Source organism: Onychostoma macrolepis, chromosome 18, assembly GCF_012432095.1.
Source record: "Onychostoma macrolepis isolate SWU-2019 chromosome 18, ASM1243209v1, whole genome shotgun sequence".
In the NCBI taxonomy this organism is placed as follows: domain Eukaryota; kingdom Metazoa; phylum Chordata; class Actinopteri; order Cypriniformes; family Cyprinidae; genus Onychostoma; species Onychostoma macrolepis.
The window spans coordinates 13,159,103-13,181,873 of NC_081172.1; the positions used below are offsets into that span (position 1 = coordinate 13,159,103).

Below are 22,771 nucleotides of genomic sequence, written 5' to 3' on the forward strand. Positions count from 1 at the left end.
CATGGGGAAACTGCTGCGGTTACGTAATACTCTGTTGTTTTGTGTTGGATATGTAGTCACATTAAAGTTTTGTTCCATGTTCGTGTAACTTGCTACTGACTTTCCGTTAAGCTGGTAACTTCAGACTTTTGACTCTGATTAACATGACTTGTTTGTTTGCACTGGAAGCCTATCTTTGTTATTCTAGGTATATCTCTGGTCTGTGTTTTTTGTTAGTATGCTTTCCCATCATGTTTCTTGTTCAGCTGTGGGCTGAGTGGGTCCATTTGGTTCCTGTCCTGGCTAAAATCCACATTGATTGGTGTGGTGTTAAGTGTAATCTTGACTGCTCTGTCCTCCCACGTTCTGTCCATGGGCTGTTTTTATGGTGGTGTCGTGGTGATGTCTGATAGCCCATGACAGGGTCATTGATAAGAGACCTCACTGATTATATACAAGGAACTCCATGAATGGCTAATCTAGAAACTGTTTATCTGTGCTTAAGAGCATGATTATTTTCTCTTTCTCTTTGTTTTCCAGTGTGATATAGCATGTATGGCTATGACCAAATTAGAGTGATGATGCAAATGAGCTTTGAATCAGTTAAGCAAAATGGATTGAATTGATTAAAAAAAATTAATCAAGTAGCATGCAGTATTTGTAGGCTATATAGAAATGTTATTATAGAGGATATGCACGTGACGTCTCCGTCAGCTGGAGTGACTGTGGTTTTGCCCACTGAGTGGCAAAAAGACTGAATGGCAACATTGGTTTCAGCGTGAATGCTGCGACAGAACACACAAAACACATCTAAAATGAGAAAGAGCTTTGCGATTGTACAAATAGATTTGACAAGTCTGAGGTATATTTTTACTAGGGCTGCCCCCTAATAGTCGAGTCGATTAATCGTTAGTCGACCAGAAGAGGCTTGTTCGACCAATATTTTATTAGTCGCTTAGTTGCAGAAAAAAAAAATCCACATTGGCGAAGTCACGCAGATTGTTAACGGCTTGCCCGATGTAATACAGTACATCGGGCAAGACATCCAAATGCTTGCCTATCATTCATGCACCACAAATATGGCTTATCATCTGAAATATGTCAGTATGAACAGCAGCGCACTCACTGCAGGACAGATGGAGGCGCCGGTGTGCTCACTTGCTCTTAAAATACTCTGTAATTTTTGGTCATACAGACAAGAGTAATACATCTTTCAAATCTGTAAAGACTCTACGTTTATTTGTGTGCACTCACAATAACAACAAAATGCGCTTTTGTAAAATAATGAAAGCAAACAGGATGCGCTTTCTGCCGTCTCGGTCTGTGAACTTCAGTGCGAAACTCTCTGTATATCTTTGCCTTACATAGATTAAAAATATATCTAGAGAGAGTGAAATGTCTACTTTCAAATGAACCAGTTCAAATGGAAAACAATAATTCTCAGATTATGTAATCTGTGTGAAACATACAGGCGCATCCACTACTGCGGAGATGACGAGTCAGAGTCAGCTTCATCTCTTAAACCGAAAGCACTAGTTTATCAGTGAATTATTAAAATGTTAATGCAGCCTCATTACTGTTTTTCACGGACACATTCATAATCATAGCTTCTGTGGTGTGCTGTGTAGGTATGGGCCGGTATGAGATTCTGACGGTATGATAACCTTAGATAAAAATATCACGGTTTCACGGTATCACGGTATTGCGATTATAGCTCTAAAATATGTTATTTTTAAATGTCTGGGTAAAAAACAACAACGTTTTTTCCACTGAACACAATACATTTTATTTTTAAGAAACATATAGAACATTTTGGAATGGTAAACATGTCAGGCTAAATAATTAATATAAATAATTGAATTCTTGTTAATTAAATTACGTGCAGTCACTTAAGTGAGCCTAAACCTGCAGCTCAACAATAATCAGAACATAAATAAATTATTTTCTGCAAAAAAAAATAAAAAAAAAAAATAAAAAAAATAAAAATCCTTCTAAATGAATTTTTTTTTTAAATGCAGTCACTTAACCTAAACCTATAGCTCAATAATCAAAAACATAAATCAAAACAATTTCTGTCAAAAATAAAAAATGCAGTCATTAAACCTGCAGCTCAACAAGGTTTTTGGAGATATGCTCACTTTCTACACATTCATCTTTCAGTCCAAGTTATGAGCGGTGAGGTACAACGATGTGTGCACATACACATAAGGAGAGTGCGCGATTTTGTCTCATACACACACACACACGGTCTCTCTCCGTATAACACTCAAACAGTGGCAAAGACACCTGAGCCAGCAGTTTGTTTCTTTTTTTAAATGACGTGATTTTGAACAGATGTAAACAATGGCAGGAGGCTTACAATTATAGATGTGATACCAGCTAAATTTATTGTACCAAATCGCAGAAACGTAGTACTTTAGTCTGCTATTCCCCGCTCTGTGAAGTAACGTGAGGGAGGAAACTAGTTGACGTTAGCTAGTTAATTAGGTATGTTATCTGCCTCGGTAGCAAGCAAAATAGTATTTATTTCAACACTGAAACAACCGGCGAATGGGTCTCTGTCTTGATTGAGGGTGAAAGAGGGAGAAATGAAGACGACACAGATATATCGTTTGTGTATGACCTGGAAGTATTTATTTAGCAATCGGCGCCAAAACGGCATCTGTACGGAACATCATTGTGTACAGAACATGATTTATCTGCGTTACCCGAGAAATTCCCAGACAGCAGACTTCGCCTTTTTCGACGGGGGAAAAAGTTCCAGGGATTCACCTCATGCGGCCATCATCCTACACACAGGTTACTCTCACTGACCGCTGTCCGCAGGGGGAGGGGTCGTGTGACTCGTTACGCTCTTCACTGCTCACAACTGAGGGAGTCCGGCACTTTCCGTCTTTGACGACACGTAAAAAAACTACGCATACCGCAGGAACGGTATAACAGAAAATTTTAGTGGTTTTGAAACCGTGAATTTTCCAAACTGCGGTATACCTTGAAACCGGTTATCGTCCCATGCCTAGTGCTGTGGCAAGCTTTATGCGTGCGCTTATTGGGCTTTGTAGGCAATTAAAGGCTCATTATAATGATTTAAATGGTTTATTAATAAATGTGCAATTAGTCGACTAATGCTTAAAATGAACGACTACTAGTCGACCAGAAAAATCCTTAGTCGAGGGCAGCCCTAATTTTTACAGACTGTTGAAAAGCTACAGAAAAGAGAAGCAAATGCAATTCAAAGAAACAAATGGACTCCAGGCAACGAAACATGGATTTGCAGTTATCATTTTCTGCTAATATGTTGAGCTTTGCGGTAAAATCATAACCTATATATTGTATTGTTATTGTATTGGCAACTCATTCATTAAATATTTACTATCTTATATTCTGCAAAACTTCTGCAATGCATACCATCTATTTAGTTTTACATTTCTTGCCCTTTTCTGTCTGGATTAATGTTCATTCATCATTAGTCAGAGTGGTTGATTTTAAACTTTTAAAGGGATAGTTCACCCAAAAATGGGCATTCTGCCATCATTTACCTCACCCTCATGTTGTTCCTTCCAACCCTTATGACTTTCTTTTGTGGAACTTATTGCATGGATAAAAGTCATTAAGGCTAATATAAACCAAAATTTACCTCTCTAGTAGTCTCTTGACACACATTTCTAGACTTATTTAACAATTCTTTGGTTATTATAATTCCCAATAAGAAAATCGTCTCTGAAAAAACTTTGCTTCTTAGGTGATGTCACCAAGAACTCCTGTTTATCATACTGTCCCATCCCAAACATTATCTAACTATGCTGCTTTTCATGATCCAGTCAATTCCTTATGGATAAAATCATGTTTTTCCCCTCTTTCAGTTTTTCAGTTTGTTTTATCTCATCATGCCATTTCTTGTTGACTTTAAAAGTGACAGATATGCGAAACGAAACTTCATTTACTTACCCTCATGTCATTCCAAACCTTAATTGCTTTCTTTTTTTCTGTGGAACATAAAATAAGGTATTTTGAAGAATGTTGGTAACCAAAAATATAATCAATGGGAACTGTTTCAACTGTTTCAAAACATCATCTGGTATTTTACACTGAGGAAAGAAAGATTTGGAATGGCAGAAAAGTTAATAAATGATGACACATGAACGACTTTGTGGGTTTAGTTTTTGAAGGACGAACAGATTACCTCATTTTGGATTTGCTATAGTAGGGGTGCTTGTTTATAATCACTTGCTTTTCTTCCTTTTAGTTGCAAGACTGATCGTCTTTTCATTGTGTTTTACACATAGTTTGAGATGAACTATGAAAGGTACACAAGAAAACATTTACGAAACTCAGAGATTAGTCAGGCATTTTGCTTTCAATGACTCAATGTAAACACAGCTATTAGGTCTGATAGTGTTTCCTGGAAATGGTTAAAATAAATCTAAAATGCTTTTATCTTGAGTGGTCAGAGAGTTTATCCTTAGAGAACTGCAATATCCTCTGTTAAATAAATTAAACAATTCACTGATTCATTCATGGCCTGAGGAGCACTGCACCAAAGTCTTATAATGAGATTTTATTGCCTAAATTTTAAACAATAACATTTAAGATGCAAATGCAAAGACACCACCTATAGAATAGACTTTCATTTAGAAATGATGTCCTGTTTTATTCGGCGACTGATTTACCAGTAGATTTTATGTCTTTGCACCCAACTTTGACCTCATGTAATATTCCTGTTTCTCTGCAGGGAGTCCCTCCAAAGCTGTGTCCACCATGTCCCTTTCTGTGCGCCCCACGCGGAGGGTCGTCGCCAGATCCATCACTAGGAGCCAGTCCTTCGCCGGAGTCAACTCCTACGATAAGTCTTACAGGTCAGTGTTAACATATACATCCATAAACAATCAACAACAGAAGCGGTGCTCTCGAGCATGCGTTAGGGATGTGTGGGGATGTGATATATCAAATACTCATGATATATTGATGATTTTAATGTCTATTAACCTAGCCCAAAACAAAAACGTTGAACTTGGAGCAAGTGCTCACAATATATAGCATTAGCCTTTTCAATTATGACAATTAATCATCTTTAAAGGGAAGTCACATCTGACAGGACGTCCTGTGGAACCGGCGTACATTTCCTAATAGCTGCAGGCAGCAGGAAAGCATGGACGTTTATCATTGGTAACAAAAAGGCTTCGCTCCAGCAAAACAGGGGACAGATTTTCATGAAAATCTGTGTTGATCTTGTAACCAGTAGATTTTGTACACTCCACACAGACTTGGTTGAATAATTTTCTCTTTTTTATCTGTTGAATAAATAAGTGTTGTTTTTGTTCAAGTGTATGTGTTCTGTGTTTTAAAGGTAAGTATTTGGCATCGTGTTAATTTTTTAGAGGGGCAGAGTGGCTCTTGAGCGCTGACTCTTGTGGTTGATGTAGTTTGACTCAAAAGCATGTAGAGCTCTCTTCAAACCCCTGCTGTTGAAATAGAGCAGAGACAGAGAAAGCATGAAACATTAAAGAAGGCCACTATCAGGACAACAGGGAGGAACACCGAACAAGAGATTCTGAAAGAATGAACGGGAGGATGAAAGATAGGCACAAATATGGGTTAAAAATATCAAATAAAGAATACCATTGTTTAAATAACTGATTTCCCAATCATTCCCCCTCTTTCTGTGTTCCTTTTGTTACTGTGACTTGCTTTACTGTTTTATTTACCTGAACTGTCCTTCGCTATTGTTGCTGTATCCTCATACAGCTTTACTGGATAAAATTGTGTCAAGGTGCATCAGTGTTTCTCTTCATTTTATTGAGCTGTCTGTCATCTTGGAAGAGTAAATGCAGCTTGAATCGATCAGCACGAGTGTTGTTCTGAAGCACTATTGATTTAGATAAGAGATGGTTTCTCTGGCTGACTATAATACTTTTTGCATTCAAGCCCCTCATCTTCCATTGGTCGAAAAAACAGATCATATTGTAAAAAAAATGATTACTTATAGTTCAGGACTCAATCAAAAGGATGATGAGAGTGTTTTGGTCTGGTTAATGGGAATGTCACCTACCTTACAGGTATTTTTCTGCATTGTCACTAAATCTTTTGCCAAACTTTATGCCATACAGACTCAAATGTTTGGTTTCCTGTGATGTTTTCAACATTGTAGTTGTGAATTCTGCGGATTTAAATATGAGAAAGTAAGGTAACATAAGGTGAAATAAGAATAGCTTTTACTATAATTTACAATTCGTTACTTGAATTAATGTATTCTTAATTTATTGTTTTATATTAATATATTTTAATATATTTTTGAGATTTAAAAAATGTAATATATATATATATATATATATATATATATATATATATATATATGTATGTATGTATGTATGTGTGTGTGTGTGTGTGTGTGTGTGTGTGTGTGTGTGTGTGTGTGTGTGTGTGTGTGTATATATAGGGCAAACGTACCTATTAAGCTCACCAAAATCTACATTGAGGCATTTTTAGTGCACAAGATATTGGTTTCAGTACAAGAAGTTATGTTAAAATAAAATCTTAATCTCTCACACACAAATATTTCATTTTATTTTAAATGACAAAAGCATTTCAATTAAGATATGCATCATTAAATTCAAAAAGTCTGTTTTTGTACATTTTTGTACCCTTTAAGCACACCCCTGTTCCCATTAAGCTCACATCATGTTTTATTAAAAATTCTTGTGTATTTTAAGGAAATTTTTAAAGAATAATTGTAAAAAAAAATTTTTTGGAGGTACAAAGTCAATCACAAAAAAACCCAGATCACTAAAATCAAGCGACAAGGCATTCAAGTCGATCAGTTATATATTCATAGTGAAGTGTCATTTAAGCACATTGCAACATCTATACTAGTCCACTTCAGCTAAGTAACACATTCAAAAAATAAAATAAAACAAACCAATAAAACATTTAATTCATGGGGCTGAACACAGAAAACTAGCCTCATTATGAAACCTCTTTTTAAATGGATGTCAACTTATCTATAGTCTCTTAAGGCTGGAATACACTACACGATTTTTGCCCTGATTTACAGTCTGGAGAAGTTGATGCTAGTTGCCAAAGATCAGAACCAGTCTGCAGATTTGAGTCGACAGAATCCATAGAAAATTGATTAACTTAACTTAGTGACAACCATCAGTTAATATTTAGTAGTAAAATATAGTATTTACATAGACGTTCAATGTGGAAGAGCTTAAAGAGAGCACACTGAGCTTAATTGGAGCAGCAACAATTTTTAATAAATTTCATGTACTATTTATTAAAATGACAGGACTTTTGCTAAACAAATAGTCTAGGTCATGTATTAAGTTCATACATATTTTAATATGAACAACTGTTATTAACAATATCTATGAAATTATACTTTTTCTTATTGATGTCACACTGAAGCTGTGTGATTTTCACAGTCGTGCACCCTTTAAGCTCACCTTACAATAATATGAAATCTTTAAAAATTACAGCACTGTAAAACGACAGACCAGCAATAAACTGTCAATTTATAATATTATGGATGTAAAAGTACAAGCCAGTAATGCCTGTGAAGTAATATGTTAGCGTAGCACACAATCTTATACAGCTAGTCAGCTAACTGTGTTCTGTAGCATCTGCGCTATGTTGCTAAAACTATCTTTTGGATCTAATGTAATTATTTCCCACATCCAAGTTCCAGGTTATAATATGCAAAAGTCTGAACATTAATCTCTTAATTTTACGATAAGTAGTGAAACTTATCCAAAGTAAAGGCTTAAACATCTAAAAAACGCACATTTAAGGGGCTCCTCTTTTGGTGAAAGTTTTTAGACAGCTTTCAAAATGGCCGCCAGACAGTGTGAACACATGGAGACCCATATCTCAGCGTGCAATGATCTGATTGACTTGAAATTACAGGAGGTATATAATAACAAACTTATCAATTGGTTAAGACATTAAGTAGGATTATAAATTATTTTTTCTTTTTATAATCTGATCTCAAAAATGGAAGTGTGCTTAATAGGTACGTTTGACCTAACTAGGTAAAAAAAAAAAAAAGCGTTAAAAAAACACACAAAAAAAAAACATACTGTTGTAGTTGAACCACATTAAACTAGGGTCTGAGAAAGTTTTTAAATGTATACTTAAGCTTTATGTACCTCTTATGTGTCCTAGGAACCTTTCTGTGTTCAGCACCCCGGCGTGTGTAAGGAAGACTCCCTCCAGAGCAAGCAGGATGTTTACGCTCTCCACTAAATCTCCTCCCCCAAAGGTGCCCCAGCCTGAGAGGCTGGACGAGGTGTACGAGGCCCTGAAGAGAGGACTGCAGTATGTACACAAATACGTGCGCTGTGCATTTGAACATTAGCCATTACAGTTAATTTAGATGTGTAATACAGTGTGTTATCAGTTGCTCACACAGAGAGCTATAATAAAACATGATTATGCTTGCACAATACATTAGTCATTGACATTGGCACAGACACTGTTAACTGATGTACATGATCTACAGATCCTACCTGCAAGTCCATCAGATGGAGCTGGACAGTCTGAGCAGACAAATGAAGGAGTCGAAGAGAAACTCTCGCTTGGTAAGTCTAAACAAAACACACACACACAAAATTATATGTATAAATAAAGACACTTTGGCAATTTCAAACAGTTTCAACAGTTTTCAAACAGCACTAAGCCATTCAAATCTCAGCACTTTACTATCTTTTTTTGATGTCAATGTTTGATTTGTAATATCTCTGTTGCTCTTTTGTAGGGTTTTTTGTATGAACTTGACAAGGTGAGCGCTGCTTTATTTTCATCTGGCTTTTGTTTTGGTTTAGAGACTACACTCAAAAAAGCCTGGCACCATCAACTCTTATTACATATTATTGAATTGTTGATGCCTCTTGATAATATTTGAAACATTACAAATGTTGTTCTCTGTTCTCTCAGCAAGTGAAAGTAATTGAGAGATTTATGAGACGGCTGGAGTTTCATCTCAGTAAGGTAAGCTTACCGTTTAACTGAAATGCAAATCATTTGTAAAGAATAGCTATGCAAATATTTGAAATTTGTAAAAGTATTATATATTTGGAAAAATCTCATGTTTTCAAGGTGTAAGGTATGTTTTTTCTTTTTACTTGATTAATATACCACCTGACATTTTCTTTTTTAATTCATTAAATCAAAACTCTTGTTAAAAATGGTATAAATATTTTGTTATAAATATGAAATATTTTTAACTAGATTTATCTTGAGCAGTCACCAAGATGTGCCACTCATGTCAAACGAGTTGCATGTGTTTTGTAGCTCAGCAGGTCTGTTCTTGTTCAGATGTCTCTGTGTTAGTGACTGCTCTTGCATAGCCCACTGCCCCTGATAACAGCCTCTGTACAGTTGTGCGCATGCATTCATGCACGTACTTGTCTGCGTCTAAACAGTGACTTTTTTTCCTGATAGTCTCCTACAGGATATACAGCAAAGCGTAATCCTCCCCTCACTGAGGACACATTCTTAGACAGATTCCCCCCCCCCCCCCCTGTACACACATATAGATGTTCACACACTGCAGGGGACACGGGTCACAGGCAGAGGACAGCTTTAGGGGCTGCTTGCATTCTTAGCTTGTTTGGGGAGCGGTTAAACCCTCCACTAGACCAGTTGGAGTCTGAACTAACAGCCTAAACTAACCCAAGCCAGCTGCACTACAGGAAGAGACCTTCCTCTCTATCCTCCTCTTCCTCTCTTTCCTTCACAGCCTCATTTCATGTGTGATTAGTTTGCATTTTATGAGCGGACGGCGCTGCAGGGAGTCTCCACGCTTTTGCTGGGTCAGATATGTTGGGCCTCTATTTTAGTGGAGGAGGGGCAAAGCGAAAAAATACCAAAAAACGCTTAATATTAAGTGACTTTGGTAAGCAGTGCTAACGACAGTCTCAACAAACTTTCAGATGCTTTGTAGGGATCGTGGTGTTTGTTGTATTGGCTATGGCCTACGACACATGTGAATGAAGAGGCGTGTTGTTATCAGTTTTGTGTAGCAGTGTGTATTAGCAGAAGAGGTGCTTGTCATAACTCTGTGAAACTTACGACTGTCCCGCTGACTCCCTGCCAGTATGCTGGAACACGCTCACTGGACGGATCCTAACCACCTCCAGATGGACACACTGAGAGGAATATTTTCCTTCTCTCACTTTATGTCTTTCCTTCGTCCCTCTTTCGGTTATTGCAGGAAACCTTTTAAGGGCTGCAGACTCTTTCGCCCCTGTTCTCGCCTTCAGTCTCAAGGATTGTGTGTGTTTGTGTCACTCGACTTGCACATTTATGTTTATGTCTGAATAACCGGTATGAGGCTCCCCCACTGAGTTGGGTAATTCTGCAGGATACCGTGGCCGATGTATTTCATACACTATGGGGCAGTTAGATTTTTTTTTTTTTTTTTTTTTAAAGAAATTAATACTTGTGCTCAGCAAGGATAAATGAAATTGGTCAAAAGTGACAGAAAAGACAGCTTCCTATTCATCTTGTATCACAAATGTATCACAGTTTCAACAATAAGCAGCACAACAGTTTGATAAGAATACGAAATATTTCTTAAGCACCAAATCAGCATATTAGACATATTTCTGAAGGATCATGTGACACAGAAATTTTCATTCATAAAATATATTGAAATATAAAACAGTTCTTTTAAATTGTGATATAATTGAAATATTATTTAATATTATTACATAATATTAACATATAACAGCCTAATTTCAATTCACATCCCAATCACTATACCTACAAGAGTTCATGTGTTCATGAAATTACTGTTTTTCCCTTTTGAGTATGTTCCTATGGCTCAAGCAGTGAAGCATGGTGGCACACAAATATAAATATATATAATTTCTTAATTTATAGCCTTATTTTTAATTATAGTATACATAGAAGAGTGTATACATGTTCAGTAATTTTTGCCTGTCTAAATACTGCCATTCTTTGCAAAGCTTAAACAGTGGTGTTTCTGTGATTATCCTCAGTTGGGTATTGCTTTTTAATGTCATAATCCTTCTCATACACCTCCCTTGCTCTGCTGAACATTCTTTCAGTGAAGTGAATGGAGCTTTCATACTGTTTGTATGTTTCTCATTCATTCATACTCATTTACAATGGACAGCTCATTCGTTTCTAATCTCTGATTTGCAGGACTCGTGCTGTGAATAATTACAGAATTCATTTGTAAAGATAACGTCCCTTACTCTGAACATCTGCCTAAATTTTAGTTGACATTTAACAGTTTCTTGTCTCCATTACTGACTTCCACATTTGCAGACCTGCTCAAGGTGTTGCGGATAGATCAATAAAATCTAAATTACTTATATTGAAGACAATGAGGCCCAGCAGGATGTATTTGGGCAAGAAAAGATTTAACAACAAGATGTTGTGGTTTGTGCATGTATGTGCATATGCAGTTAATCAGTCAGTGTCACCATCTGGATGTAGACTAAACTGTGGCTACCTCATTAAGTCATAAAAATACGGAACTTTATTGGAAAATTCAGCTTAAGTAGCAGCTGTGCTTTGGAACATGGTAGTTAGTTTGTAGCTGCTCTAAGATGGTCATTATTTCACTGACCAATCACCATGTTACAAAATCCAGATTGACAATTTTAAACTGGTATGACCTGCTAGTTTGTTGCTGGTTGAAGGGGCAAACAATTCTTATTCCAAAAATCTAAACATCCTTAAAACAAAATACATTTTGATAAGTGAAAATGTAAGATAATAAGAATGGATTTCCGTGTAATGACCAGCTAGAAACCAGCTACCATGTTGTAAAACACTGCTCAAGATGGGCTGTTCAGCAGGAAATGTTATTGAAGACATTTGTTATGAACACACATCAATATATTGTACATAATATATTTTCATTGATTGTAATAAACACTGGGGTGTTGCGCGTGTGTCTGCAGATTGATGAGCTCTATGAGGCCTACTGTATGCAGCGCAGACTGCGAGACGGAGCCGATAAGATGGTGAAGGCTTACACAGCCTCTCCAGGCAGCAGGGAGGCCAGAGAGAGTCTGTCTGAAGCTAACAAGAGCTTCAAAGAGTACACAGAGGTAAGAGAGTTTGTTTAGATGAAAGTATGGGTGGAAGAGGAAGAAGAATTATGGACTTTGTCAATAAAGACAAGAACAAAGACAAGATTAGAGTAAACAGTGTACATAGGATTTAAAAGGGTTCAAAACCCTTTGTGAATCCACTTTAGAACTAAAAATTATTTCAGCTTATTGTTAGTAACCTGAATTCCTCTTCAGAACTAAAATTAACATCAGCTTAGTGTTACTGATATGAAACCACTTTATAACTAGGATTTTCTTCAGTTTAGAGTTCGTGAACTGAATCTACTTCAGAATTGAAATTCAGTTCAGCTAAGTGTTAATAAACTGAATCCACTTCGGAACTCAAATGTACTTCAGCTTAGTACTTGTGAACTGAATCCACTTCAGAACTGAAATTTACTTCAGCTTAGTATTTGTTAGCTGAATCCAATTCAGAACTGAAATGCACTTCCATTTATTTATTGTTAGTGTACTGAATCCACTTCAGAAATTAAGTTCACTTTAAGTGTTAGCAAACTAAATTCACTTCAGAACTGAAATTTACTTTACATTTACATTGTTAGGAACCAATTCAGAATTGAAATCCACTTCAGTTTGGTGATAGTAAATAGCATCCACTTAACTTCAATTCACTTAGTTTTTTGCGAGCCATGAGGGAATGGAGTTGTGGGTAAACGATAAAATAATTTATTTACAGCAGTAAGATAAACATACAAAAAACATTACAAAATAATTTTGCAATACATGGTTCCAGTAAAATTACCACCCTGAAAAATGTGATTAGTTTTATGACATTATCGGGAAGTTGAGACCTAACACTTTACTGATTATGGCATAGGCCACTGTTTTTTTTGCATCCAGACAGATGGATACAGGGCTGAACTAAACTCATTCGGTATGCTCGTGGAAATAATGCAGGGAGGCAATCTGATTAAGAGAGACAGCCTTTCCCAGTCAAGTGCTTTTCATTACCCTAATGGTTGCTGCAAGACGCGTCCAACTGTAGGATGCCTCATTATTCTCCTCCCTCTCCCTTGTGCTGAATACTTTACAGTTTATACTATATACTGCCTACCATTTTTTTAATTAAGTGAAGAGTAGGCATTATTCCATGATAAACGGTTCAAACTGTAGTGTGCTGCATCATTGTTTCTGCACATTCCATGTTTATTTCTCTCATGCCTGCCACCTTACTCTCTTTCCCTCTGTGTATTTACCCACTGTCTCTGGCTCTGTCCCTGCAGAATATGTGCATGCTAGAGAGTGAGCTGGAGAACCAGCTGGGGGAGTTCCATGTCAAAATGAAGGGTAAGACAGTCTCTGTATACCAGAGTCCATTCTACGGTGATTTTAATTTGTAATTTCCTACAGTTTCATATCACGTTTCTGGTTTAATTTCTGTTTCATGATCTTAACAGTGTGCTGTACTTAAATAATGATGCATGCCTTTGTTTCAGGCTTGGCGGGTTTTGCACGACTTTGTGCTGGAGATCAATATGAGGTGAGCTGCTGTTATAATTTACCTACTCTCTCATTTATACTCAGGATGAAATCATATTGTGAACAATTCATGAGCGTGCATAGTTTCATAATCTTTCATCAAAATGCCATTTATTGTAATAAAGATACAACTAGCCTGATTCCTGTGTCAAAATATCAATTAACTGCAAACTTGCATTCAGGTCTGACTCAATTCTTGTATGGAATTCCTTTTTGTACACTTTGCACTGTCGTCAGTGGCAGATATGACAGATAGCGGGGATCGAAGATCTGGCTGGTTTGAACCCCATGCAGGGCAGTCTATGAGTTATAATCATCGTACCCGTAAGCTAGCATTGGATGAAAGCGTCCACTAAATGACTGCTTACGAGAGAGACAGACACAGACAGATCTCAGCATCTGCTCTGCGCAGGGAAGAACAGATTTGGGGAGGCGTAGGATAATTAAAGAGGGGCGAATGTTAATGTGTCGGCCCCACCTCCACCTGTTTAACATGCAAGAGCTTTAGAGTGACTGACAGGCCAATCAATGCAGTGAGTCAGCACAGTCTGCTCAGCAAGAGCCCTCTGAGATGTGACAGGAGGGAGGTGGTGTGAAAAAGAACAAGAAATTGACTGGAGAAGATCTAGAAATGGATAAAAGAGTGGGTGGCAGAGACTTGTTTTTTTATTCGGCCCATCTGTTATTCTCACTCTGTTCATTGCCTTTACTGTGAAAAAAACCCCCAGACAAAAGCCAAGATTTTCTTTCTCCTCTCCACTTGAATGAATAAATAATCAGTTTAAAGTTTGTAATTCTGTTAGATGTTTTTTTTTTTAATACAAGAAAAAAAAAAACACTTGTCAAAGGGATAAAAATTTTAAATGTAAATCAAAATTTTCTATGAAGCAAGCCTTAATATTTTGCCTTTGGCAATGAATTTGTCTCGTTTAAAGAGAAAAAAAAAAATGTGTGTATATATATATATATATATATATATATATATATATATATATATATATATATATATATACATATACATACATACACACAATATATGTATGTGTATGTATATGTGTGTGTGTGCTCTGCGCAGGGAAGAACAGATTGGGGATTTTGGATTTTATGTATGTGTATATATATATATATATATATATATATATATATATATATATACATATACATACATACATACATACATAAAAATATTATTATTATTATTAATATTGTACTGATTAAGATATAATTTTAATTGTTTGTTAATTGATTTTTCTGTCTTTTAAATACCTCCACAGATCTTTATGAAGTACGGTCGCCAGCGGTGGAAACTGCGGGGTCGAATTGAAATCAATGGCAAGCAAGTGTGGGATAGTGAGGAGATGGTCTTCCTCCCCCTTATCACAGAGTTCCTGTCTATAAAGGTAGTTTTTATATGAAAATAGTTACATTCACTTTTATATTGTCATGTTTTTTCTCCTTTACTCTTTTTTTATTTATTTAATTTATTTATTTAACCAGGAAGGTCCCATTGAGATACAATATCTCTTCTACCAGGGAGTCCTGGTCACGATAGGCAGCAAAGGACAAATTCACAAAGAAATAGACATCACCACACAATGAACAAACGTAAAACACAATTTTCTAAAAAAACAATACAAATCCTAGTCAGTTATTAAAACATGTACACTGTTCTATATAAACAGACTTTAAAATATTTTTAAACATAGCAAGAGATGGTACAGAACCCATATGCAATATACCTTGAAGCTCATTCCACACATACGGAGCATAATTAGAAAAAGCAGAATGACCCATCTCTGTATGAAAAATCGGCATCTTAAGTAAAAGTTTATCTGTTGATCTGGTATTATTAAATATTTGTGTAGTATGTCAACAAACTAGATATATACTGTGGTAATTTACACACTAAACCTTTTAAAATAAAAATCAACAAATGTTTTTTTTCTCCGTAAGCTCAAGGAAGTCCAGTTTGTCATTTCATATAAATTACAATGATGTGTACGGACACTTGTACCAGTAACAAATTGTAATGCAGCGTGATAAACTACATCTAATTTTTCCGAAACATTCTGAGGTGCATGCATGTAAATTATATCACCATAATCCAATACTGATAAAAGAGTACTTTCTACTAAACGTTTTCGAGCAACAAAGGAAAAACATTTTTTTAAACAAAAATAAAAACCTAGCTTTGGTCTCAATTTCTTTAAAAGACTTGTCGATGTGATTATTATGTGATTTCTCTCACACATACTATTAGTCTCTGTCTGTCCTTCCTGTCACACTCACATGTGCACCACAGTCACATCAATCTGTGAGACATTAATGCACATAACAGCACAGCAGCTGGACTTTGACTTGTTTTTCTCTCCCGATGGTTCCACGACACGTATCTGCATGCGAGAGGAAGGGAACATCACTCCAGGACAGACTGCATGGGATAGAGTGAAGGGAAGTTTACAGAAGACAGCGATATTAAAACAGAGAGACTCTAGGGGAGGAATGAAGAGAATGCAGCTGATGTTTGTCAAAATGTTTTCGATTGGCCTGAGAGATGTAAAATGTACTGTTGGGTCTGATTCAAAGTGCAGTGTGACTCCATAATTTGAAACCTTATGCCCGACTGGAACATCCCAACATCCTAACTACAAAATGTACTATGCCCCTAGTGTTATTGTGCATTATTATTCTAAAGAATACAATTATTATCAAATAAAATAATAATTAACTTAATTATGTAATAATAATTAGATTAATTAATGTTACATTTCAAAAAGAAACAATATCAAAGCCTAAAATGTTTTTCAAGCATTCTTCAAAGTTTAGTCAAATCTCAAAGGAAAAAAATATATCCTACACATTTCCCAATAAATATCATGTCATTTTAAAATGATAATATGGAAGTTAAATGTGTTTAAGTGGATCTTCTCACAAAACATGCAACCTATGTAACAAGTGATTGCTAATATTGAAAGGAACTCATGACTGATGATGATGACATTTCCTCCTAAATAAACATCTCGTATGTGGTTGTCAAGGTGACGGAGCTGAAGAGTCTAGCCAATCACGTGGTGGTTGGAAGTGTCTCGTGTGAGACGAAGGACCTGTTTGCTGCCCTGCCTCAAACAGTAGCTGTGGATATTAATGACTTGGGCACCATTAAGCTCAGTCTAGAGGTCACCTGGAAGTAAGTACAGCTTTGAGGGATTCCATTAAATGTCACACATTGCCAAATCTCATTCTTCTCAATTCTCTTTTCTTCTGTAGTCCATTCGACAAAGATGACCAGTCGTCCTCAGCTAGCACCGTGAACAAAGCTCCTACTGTCAACAAACGCTTCTCTACCTACAACCAGAGTCCTCCAGATACACCCTCTCTACGAGAGCAGGCCTTCTATGTGAGTCTGTCCATTCAGTGCATATACTAGTTTGATATAATGTCCTTTGAATATATACGGTGGGATCCAAAAGTCTAAAACTTAAAGGGATAGTTCACCCAAAAATTAAAATTCTGTCATTAATTACTCACCCTCATGTCGTTCCAAACCCGTAAGACCGTCGTTCATCTTCAGAACACCAATTAAGATATTTTTGATGAAATCCGAGACCCTGCATAGACAGCAACCGAACAAGGCCCTGAAACATAGTAAGGACATTGATAAAATAGAATAAAAAAAACAGAAGAAATTGTTGATTAAAGTTGTTATTTTTGTAATTAAATTTTTTTTTATATTTATAATAATTTGCACATTTTATTTAATTTTATTTACTATAATTTATAATAGTAAATGTGAAAATGTGAGATATCAAGCTGCATGAGCTTTACAAGTTTGTGTCAGACCTGATGATAATGTGCTTCAGTGGAACATCCATCCATCCATCTGTACAGAAGAATCACATGATCAGTGCCACAAATTTGTGTGATTGATTAGTGACCTAGAAATGGTACAGAATCTTAAATATCTTTGTTTTTATATTTTTTCAAACCAATTATATTCAACCCTTTAAGGTTTAAGCGAAATTTTGAATCCCATACATATACGTAATATGTCCTTAGATTATATCTGCTTTCATAGCTCATGTGCTTTGCTTCTGAAATATTCAAGAGTGATACATTTAATACGAATTGATTCAAACCAGACATTTCTGCTAAGTGCATACCACCGTAATGTCGATATACCACAGATCTCTCTCCTCTGTCCTAATGGAGATCTCACAGTTCTCCAGACCCTCTTAAGATTTAAATTAGCACAGTAGGCTCCACATATATTTAATAGGAGTGATCCTATTGATCTCACAAGGTCTCGGTAACTTATGGCTCCATCTCGGGTCAGCTCAGATGAGTTAGATGAAATGGAAGAAGTCTGAAAAGCTCATAACTTGCTAGGTCAGATTACCATAGACTCAAAATTCTCATGCTCTCCCGCTGACTGCATGCAGACAGCTCCACGGAGCATGATGTCCAAACAGCGCTGGTCCTTACTGGATGTGTTCAGAGACACACTGACAGAGAAACTGACTCAGAGCTGCTCATGCAGCGATGTCACCTCGGTCCGCCTGGGTTCATCTCTGCTTTTCAGCCATGTAAGTGCGGTCGACCCGTAGAGCTAGTTGTGTAGCTTTAGTTAGTAGTCAGTAGTTGGCTTAAAAAGTGCGACAAAAACAGGTTTGTATGGTCCCTCTGGTAATGAGTAGTGTCTGCTGTCTATCTAGGAAATTATAGTTGTTGTAGTGATGATTTCCACTGTGTCCTGTCGTTACTGTCAGTTGTCTTTAATTAAATAGAGCAAATAGGATTCTTGTGCATGTTATTCGTTGTCTGTCCGACTGTGAGTGACAATAGTAGCATCTACAGCCGTCAATAATGCATTCATTGATGCTGTTATTGTTTTGAAGGGTGGTCACATTAGCCAAGCGAGGGAAGTTAATTAGAGGGAGCAGGGAGTGTGTTAGTTCTCTGGGCCTGACGCCAGTCTGCTCGCCACTATAATGAAGCGCCGTGTCCAAAGATACACACTAATGCTGAGTGACAGTGAACACGCTCCTATCATCCTACTGTACTGTCCTCTGCCTCCTAAAACTAGCCTGCCGTCTCCTCACAGTTCTCAGATATTATTTTAGCATATATCTCTCACTGATTGCCTTTCACTCTATCTGGGCTTCAGCACAAGCATCACGAAGGATATTTTTACAGTCTCTATAACAGGGATGGGCAATATGGGCTTAAAAAAATATCACAATATTTCTGGTATTTATTGTGATAACGATGACGATAATTCAGGGAATCTTGTTTCTTTAGAAAAAAGTATTATCTTTCCTATTTTTACCCCAAATAGGGTGTTGTGAGCATTACTGAGTACACACGTAATGCAATGACGGAGGGCGCCCTTGCGCAGAAACTCAACACATCCATAGCAGAAGTAATACTACTGATGACGCTCCAGGAAGGTATCCAGTTATCGCTTTATCGTTATTATCGCGGGAAGACTAATTCTTATCGTGGGGAGAATTTTTACCGGTATATCAGTATATCGGCCATCCCTACTCTATAAGGCAAGTTAGTCCACTCTCCAGTCTTTGTAATTTCAAGTCAAGTATTTGAATAAGGAAAGACAGAAATCTTTATTCATCAAGCCATTCATCAAAAGAAAAATATGTGTGTGTGCATAATAAATAAATAAATATATATATATATATAATATGTATGTATGTATATATGTATGTATGTAGGGGTGTGTGATATGACGATTTTTGATCGTGGATGATAAAAATGTCTCCACGCTCTGCTTTGGAGAAATATCGTAGTATCGCGCTACAGCTCACATTCTATCAGCTGCAGTTCTGGCGCCGCAGTATACTGTACAGCGCCACATACATTCACATCAGTGTTAACTCAGCGGTAGAGTTACTCTCACGGGACACTGCGCTTATTCACAATCACAAAAGTACATTATTTGCGTGTGTTTTAAAGCCTTGCCGTTTAAACGTTTCATTCACGCGCTCAGTGGCGGTTCTACATTGAATTACTCTCCGGGCGAGACCCCCTCTGAGCGCCCCCCACCCATCCGAGAAAAAAATTAAAATTAAAATTTTTGCACAAACAGCCATGTTTTACTATAACAATATAAGTGTAAGACAAGCTTATATTTCTCAATTGCACAAATCATTCAACAGAACATTTGAAAAACACAATTCTGCACAAAACAGTATAAGTTATCAGAACTTAAATAAATATACTCTATATACATAAAAGTAGCAAAAATATGTACAATCAGAATGTTTCACAATCAGGCTTTGACCTTTTTCTCTCCATCGCTGCGTTTATTTGGCACTCGACAATCAACAGATTTCCCATTCCCCAACACTGTCACTCACGACCAGAAGTCAAGACTAAACCAATTCACCTCCACATAATCGTTTTGTATTACCTATTTTTATTAGCCATTTCACACAATTCAGAAAAAACAAAAACATGCAAATTATAGGCCTGTGTTTTAATATTATGAATGAAATGTGCGTTATTCGGAAGAAAGTAAAGGTGTGACTTTAGCCCACTAAGTGGATCAAAATCATCGCCGCTGTATGTGGATACCGGAGCTGTATGATACATCTTCGTACTTTTATAGAAACAGGAATAAAAAGGATCTTGCTTGGTGTGTTACTTTGTGCACAACATAGTAAATCATAATTTATAGCCTATTTGTTACATAAAAATAATATTATTATTATTAATATGTTAAGACTAGAATAGGCTACTTATGGCAAACATTTGTACATTCATTCTAATTGTATCCTATTGCAAATACACTCACAATAGTATAGTAAAAAATAGTTATTTGTGATTGGACCAGTGTAGTGTAATGAGAGGAGCCGCCTGGCAGAAGCCCCTCCTTGACACGAATTCACGTCTGTTGTGAAGCAAATTTCAGGCGCGAATGAAGCGAGTAAACTCAAAATGTTCAAGCGTCCAACTACGCGCGAATAGCGTGATTTATTCGCGCAAGTCGCGTCTGGTGTGAACGCACAGTCACACAGCTTCTGTGCACGGCACCTTCTCAGCAAGCAGGGGCGCCAATTTGCAAATCCCCACACAGTTATATGAATAGAAAACGGCTTAGCGGCGCAGATGATTTTTTATTTTTATTTTTTTCAAGTGCTTGTGCCGCCCCCCACGTGTCATGAAAAAATGCCGCCACTGCACGCGCTGGTCTGACGTGCGCTTTTTCTGAGCCTGTACACCTGAAACGCGCGCACTAAAAAGCCTGTCTAACAGCACCTGATTACTGAACCAAGTTATCTTTTGCGCTAATACTGTCAAAACACACAAGGTTTATGTATAGACTCAGTTGGTTATGTCTAAAATGAAGGTAAACAGTTCAGACAAACGGATGCGTGCCTGTATATTAGATGCGTGCAGGTCTTAAAGGGACAGAACTAAACATGCTGCCGACTGTCATTAAAGGGATAGTTCACCCTAAAGTTACATTTCTGTCATTACTCACTCACATGTTGTCCCAAACCTGTATTAATTTCTTTCTTGTGCTGAACACAAAAGATATTTTGAAGAATGTGGGTAACCAAACAATTGCTGGTCCACATTGAGTTTGATAGAAGGGAAAAAATACTATGGAAGTCACTGTGGACCAGCAACTGTTTGGTTTTCCACATTCTTCAAACTATCTTCTTTTGTGTTAAGCAGGAGAAAGAAACTCATTCAGGTTTAAAACCAAATTTTGAGTGAGTAAATGATGGTATAAATATAAAACACTATGACAGAATCGACAGACAGAAAAAATTGCAAAGAGAAAAATATAACTCTACTCTTGACAGAAAAAAAATAATACAACTGCTTTAATAGGAATCAATCTATATAGTGTTTTATTTTTATATTTGTTCATTCAATTTCTTGAATGCTCCTGCTAAATAGGCCTATTGCACCTGAAAATAAAGCACTGTTTGTTTTATTTGTATATTATGTGTATTTGTAATGTGTATCTTTGTTCTTGTTTTTAATAACAAAGATAAAATAATGACAAAGATTTTTATCTTCGTCCACTTTGGCTTAAATATCCACCATTCTTTTTTTAATATTTTGTTGCCTTGAAAGGCTTTGTCTTTATAATAGAGAAATTATTTAGGCTACACTGCTCAGACAAAATAGTAAAACCAACATGACAAAGAATTGTGATAAAATCGTGAAATTGTGATATTTCTAAAAAAAAATCGTGATATGATATTCTTGCCATATCGCCCACCCCTATATGTATATATATATGTGTGTGTGTGTGTATATTAGTGCTGTCAAACGATTAATCGTGATTAATCGCATCCAAAATAAAAGTAGTTTACATAATATATGTATGTGTACTGTATATATTTATTATGGTGCATCTCAAAAAAATTAAATATTTTTGGTAACATTTCAAAAAGTGAAACTTTAATATATTCTAGATTCATTACATGTAAAGTAAAACATTTCAAAAGTTTTTTTGTTTTAATTTTGATGATTAGAGCTTACAGCTCATGAAAGTCAAAAATCCAGTATCTCAAAATATTAGAATATTTCCTAAGATCAATCAAAAAAAGGATTTGCAAAACAGAAAAGTTCAAGTTATGTAAAGTTATGTTTAAAAGTATGTTAATTTATGCACTCAATACTTGGTCTGGGCTCCTTTAGCACAAACTCCAGCATCAGTGAGGTGTGGCATGGAAGCGATCAGCCTGTGGCACTGCTGAGGCACTATTGAGCCTTCAGCTCATCTGTATTGTTGGATCGACTGTTTCTCATCTTTCTCTTGAAAATATCCCATAGATTACATAAGGGCTTCAGGTCAGGCGAGTTGGCTGGCCAATCAAGCACAGTGGTCAGCAAACCACTTGGAAATGGTTTTGGCACTGTGGGCAAAAAGGAAATCAGCATCTCCATAAAGCTTGTCAGCAGATGGAAGCATAAAGTGCTCCAAAATCTCCTGGTAGACGGATACATTGACTTTGGACTTGACTTTGCACTTTGGACTTCGGAAACTTCACATTGGACTTCAAACAGCTTGGATTCTGTGCTTCTCCAGTCTTCCTCCAGACTCCAAACCTTGATTTCCAAATGAAATGCAAAATTTACTTGTATCTGAAAAGAGGACTTTGGATCACTGAGCAACAGTCCAGTTCTTTTTCTCCACAGCCCAGGTAAGATGTTTCTGACGTTGT

The 22,771-nt window shown here is 36.6% G+C and overlaps 1 protein-coding gene across 6 annotated transcripts in view; it reads left to right on the top strand.

Moving 5' to 3' along the window:
* Positions 1–22,771, top strand: part of ripor1 (RHO family interacting cell polarization regulator 1) — an 82,116-nt gene that overhangs the window by 42,079 nt on the left and 17,266 nt on the right. For 5 of the 6 annotated variants that reach the window (XM_058751822.1, XM_058751821.1, XM_058751823.1 and 2 more), the window contains exons 2-12: positions 4,712–4,835; positions 8,143–8,295; positions 8,480–8,558; positions 8,735–8,758; positions 8,914–8,967; positions 11,916–12,065; positions 13,313–13,376; positions 13,526–13,569; positions 14,843–14,968; positions 16,607–16,755; positions 16,836–16,965. In XM_058751822.1, the coding sequence (XP_058607805.1) occupies positions 4,738–4,835; positions 8,143–8,295; positions 8,480–8,558; positions 8,735–8,758; positions 8,914–8,967; positions 11,916–12,065; positions 13,313–13,376; positions 13,526–13,569; positions 14,843–14,968; positions 16,607–16,755; positions 16,836–16,965 (1,071 nt within the window). In that variant the 5' untranslated portion in view covers positions 4,712–4,737. Of the gene's footprint in view, positions 1–4,263; positions 4,286–4,711; positions 4,836–8,142; positions 8,296–8,479; positions 8,559–8,734; positions 8,759–8,913; positions 8,968–11,915; positions 12,066–13,312; positions 13,377–13,525; positions 13,570–14,842; positions 14,969–16,606; positions 16,756–16,835; positions 16,966–22,771 lie in introns of those variants that run through there. The other variant, XM_058751820.1, reaches the window with a different exon arrangement.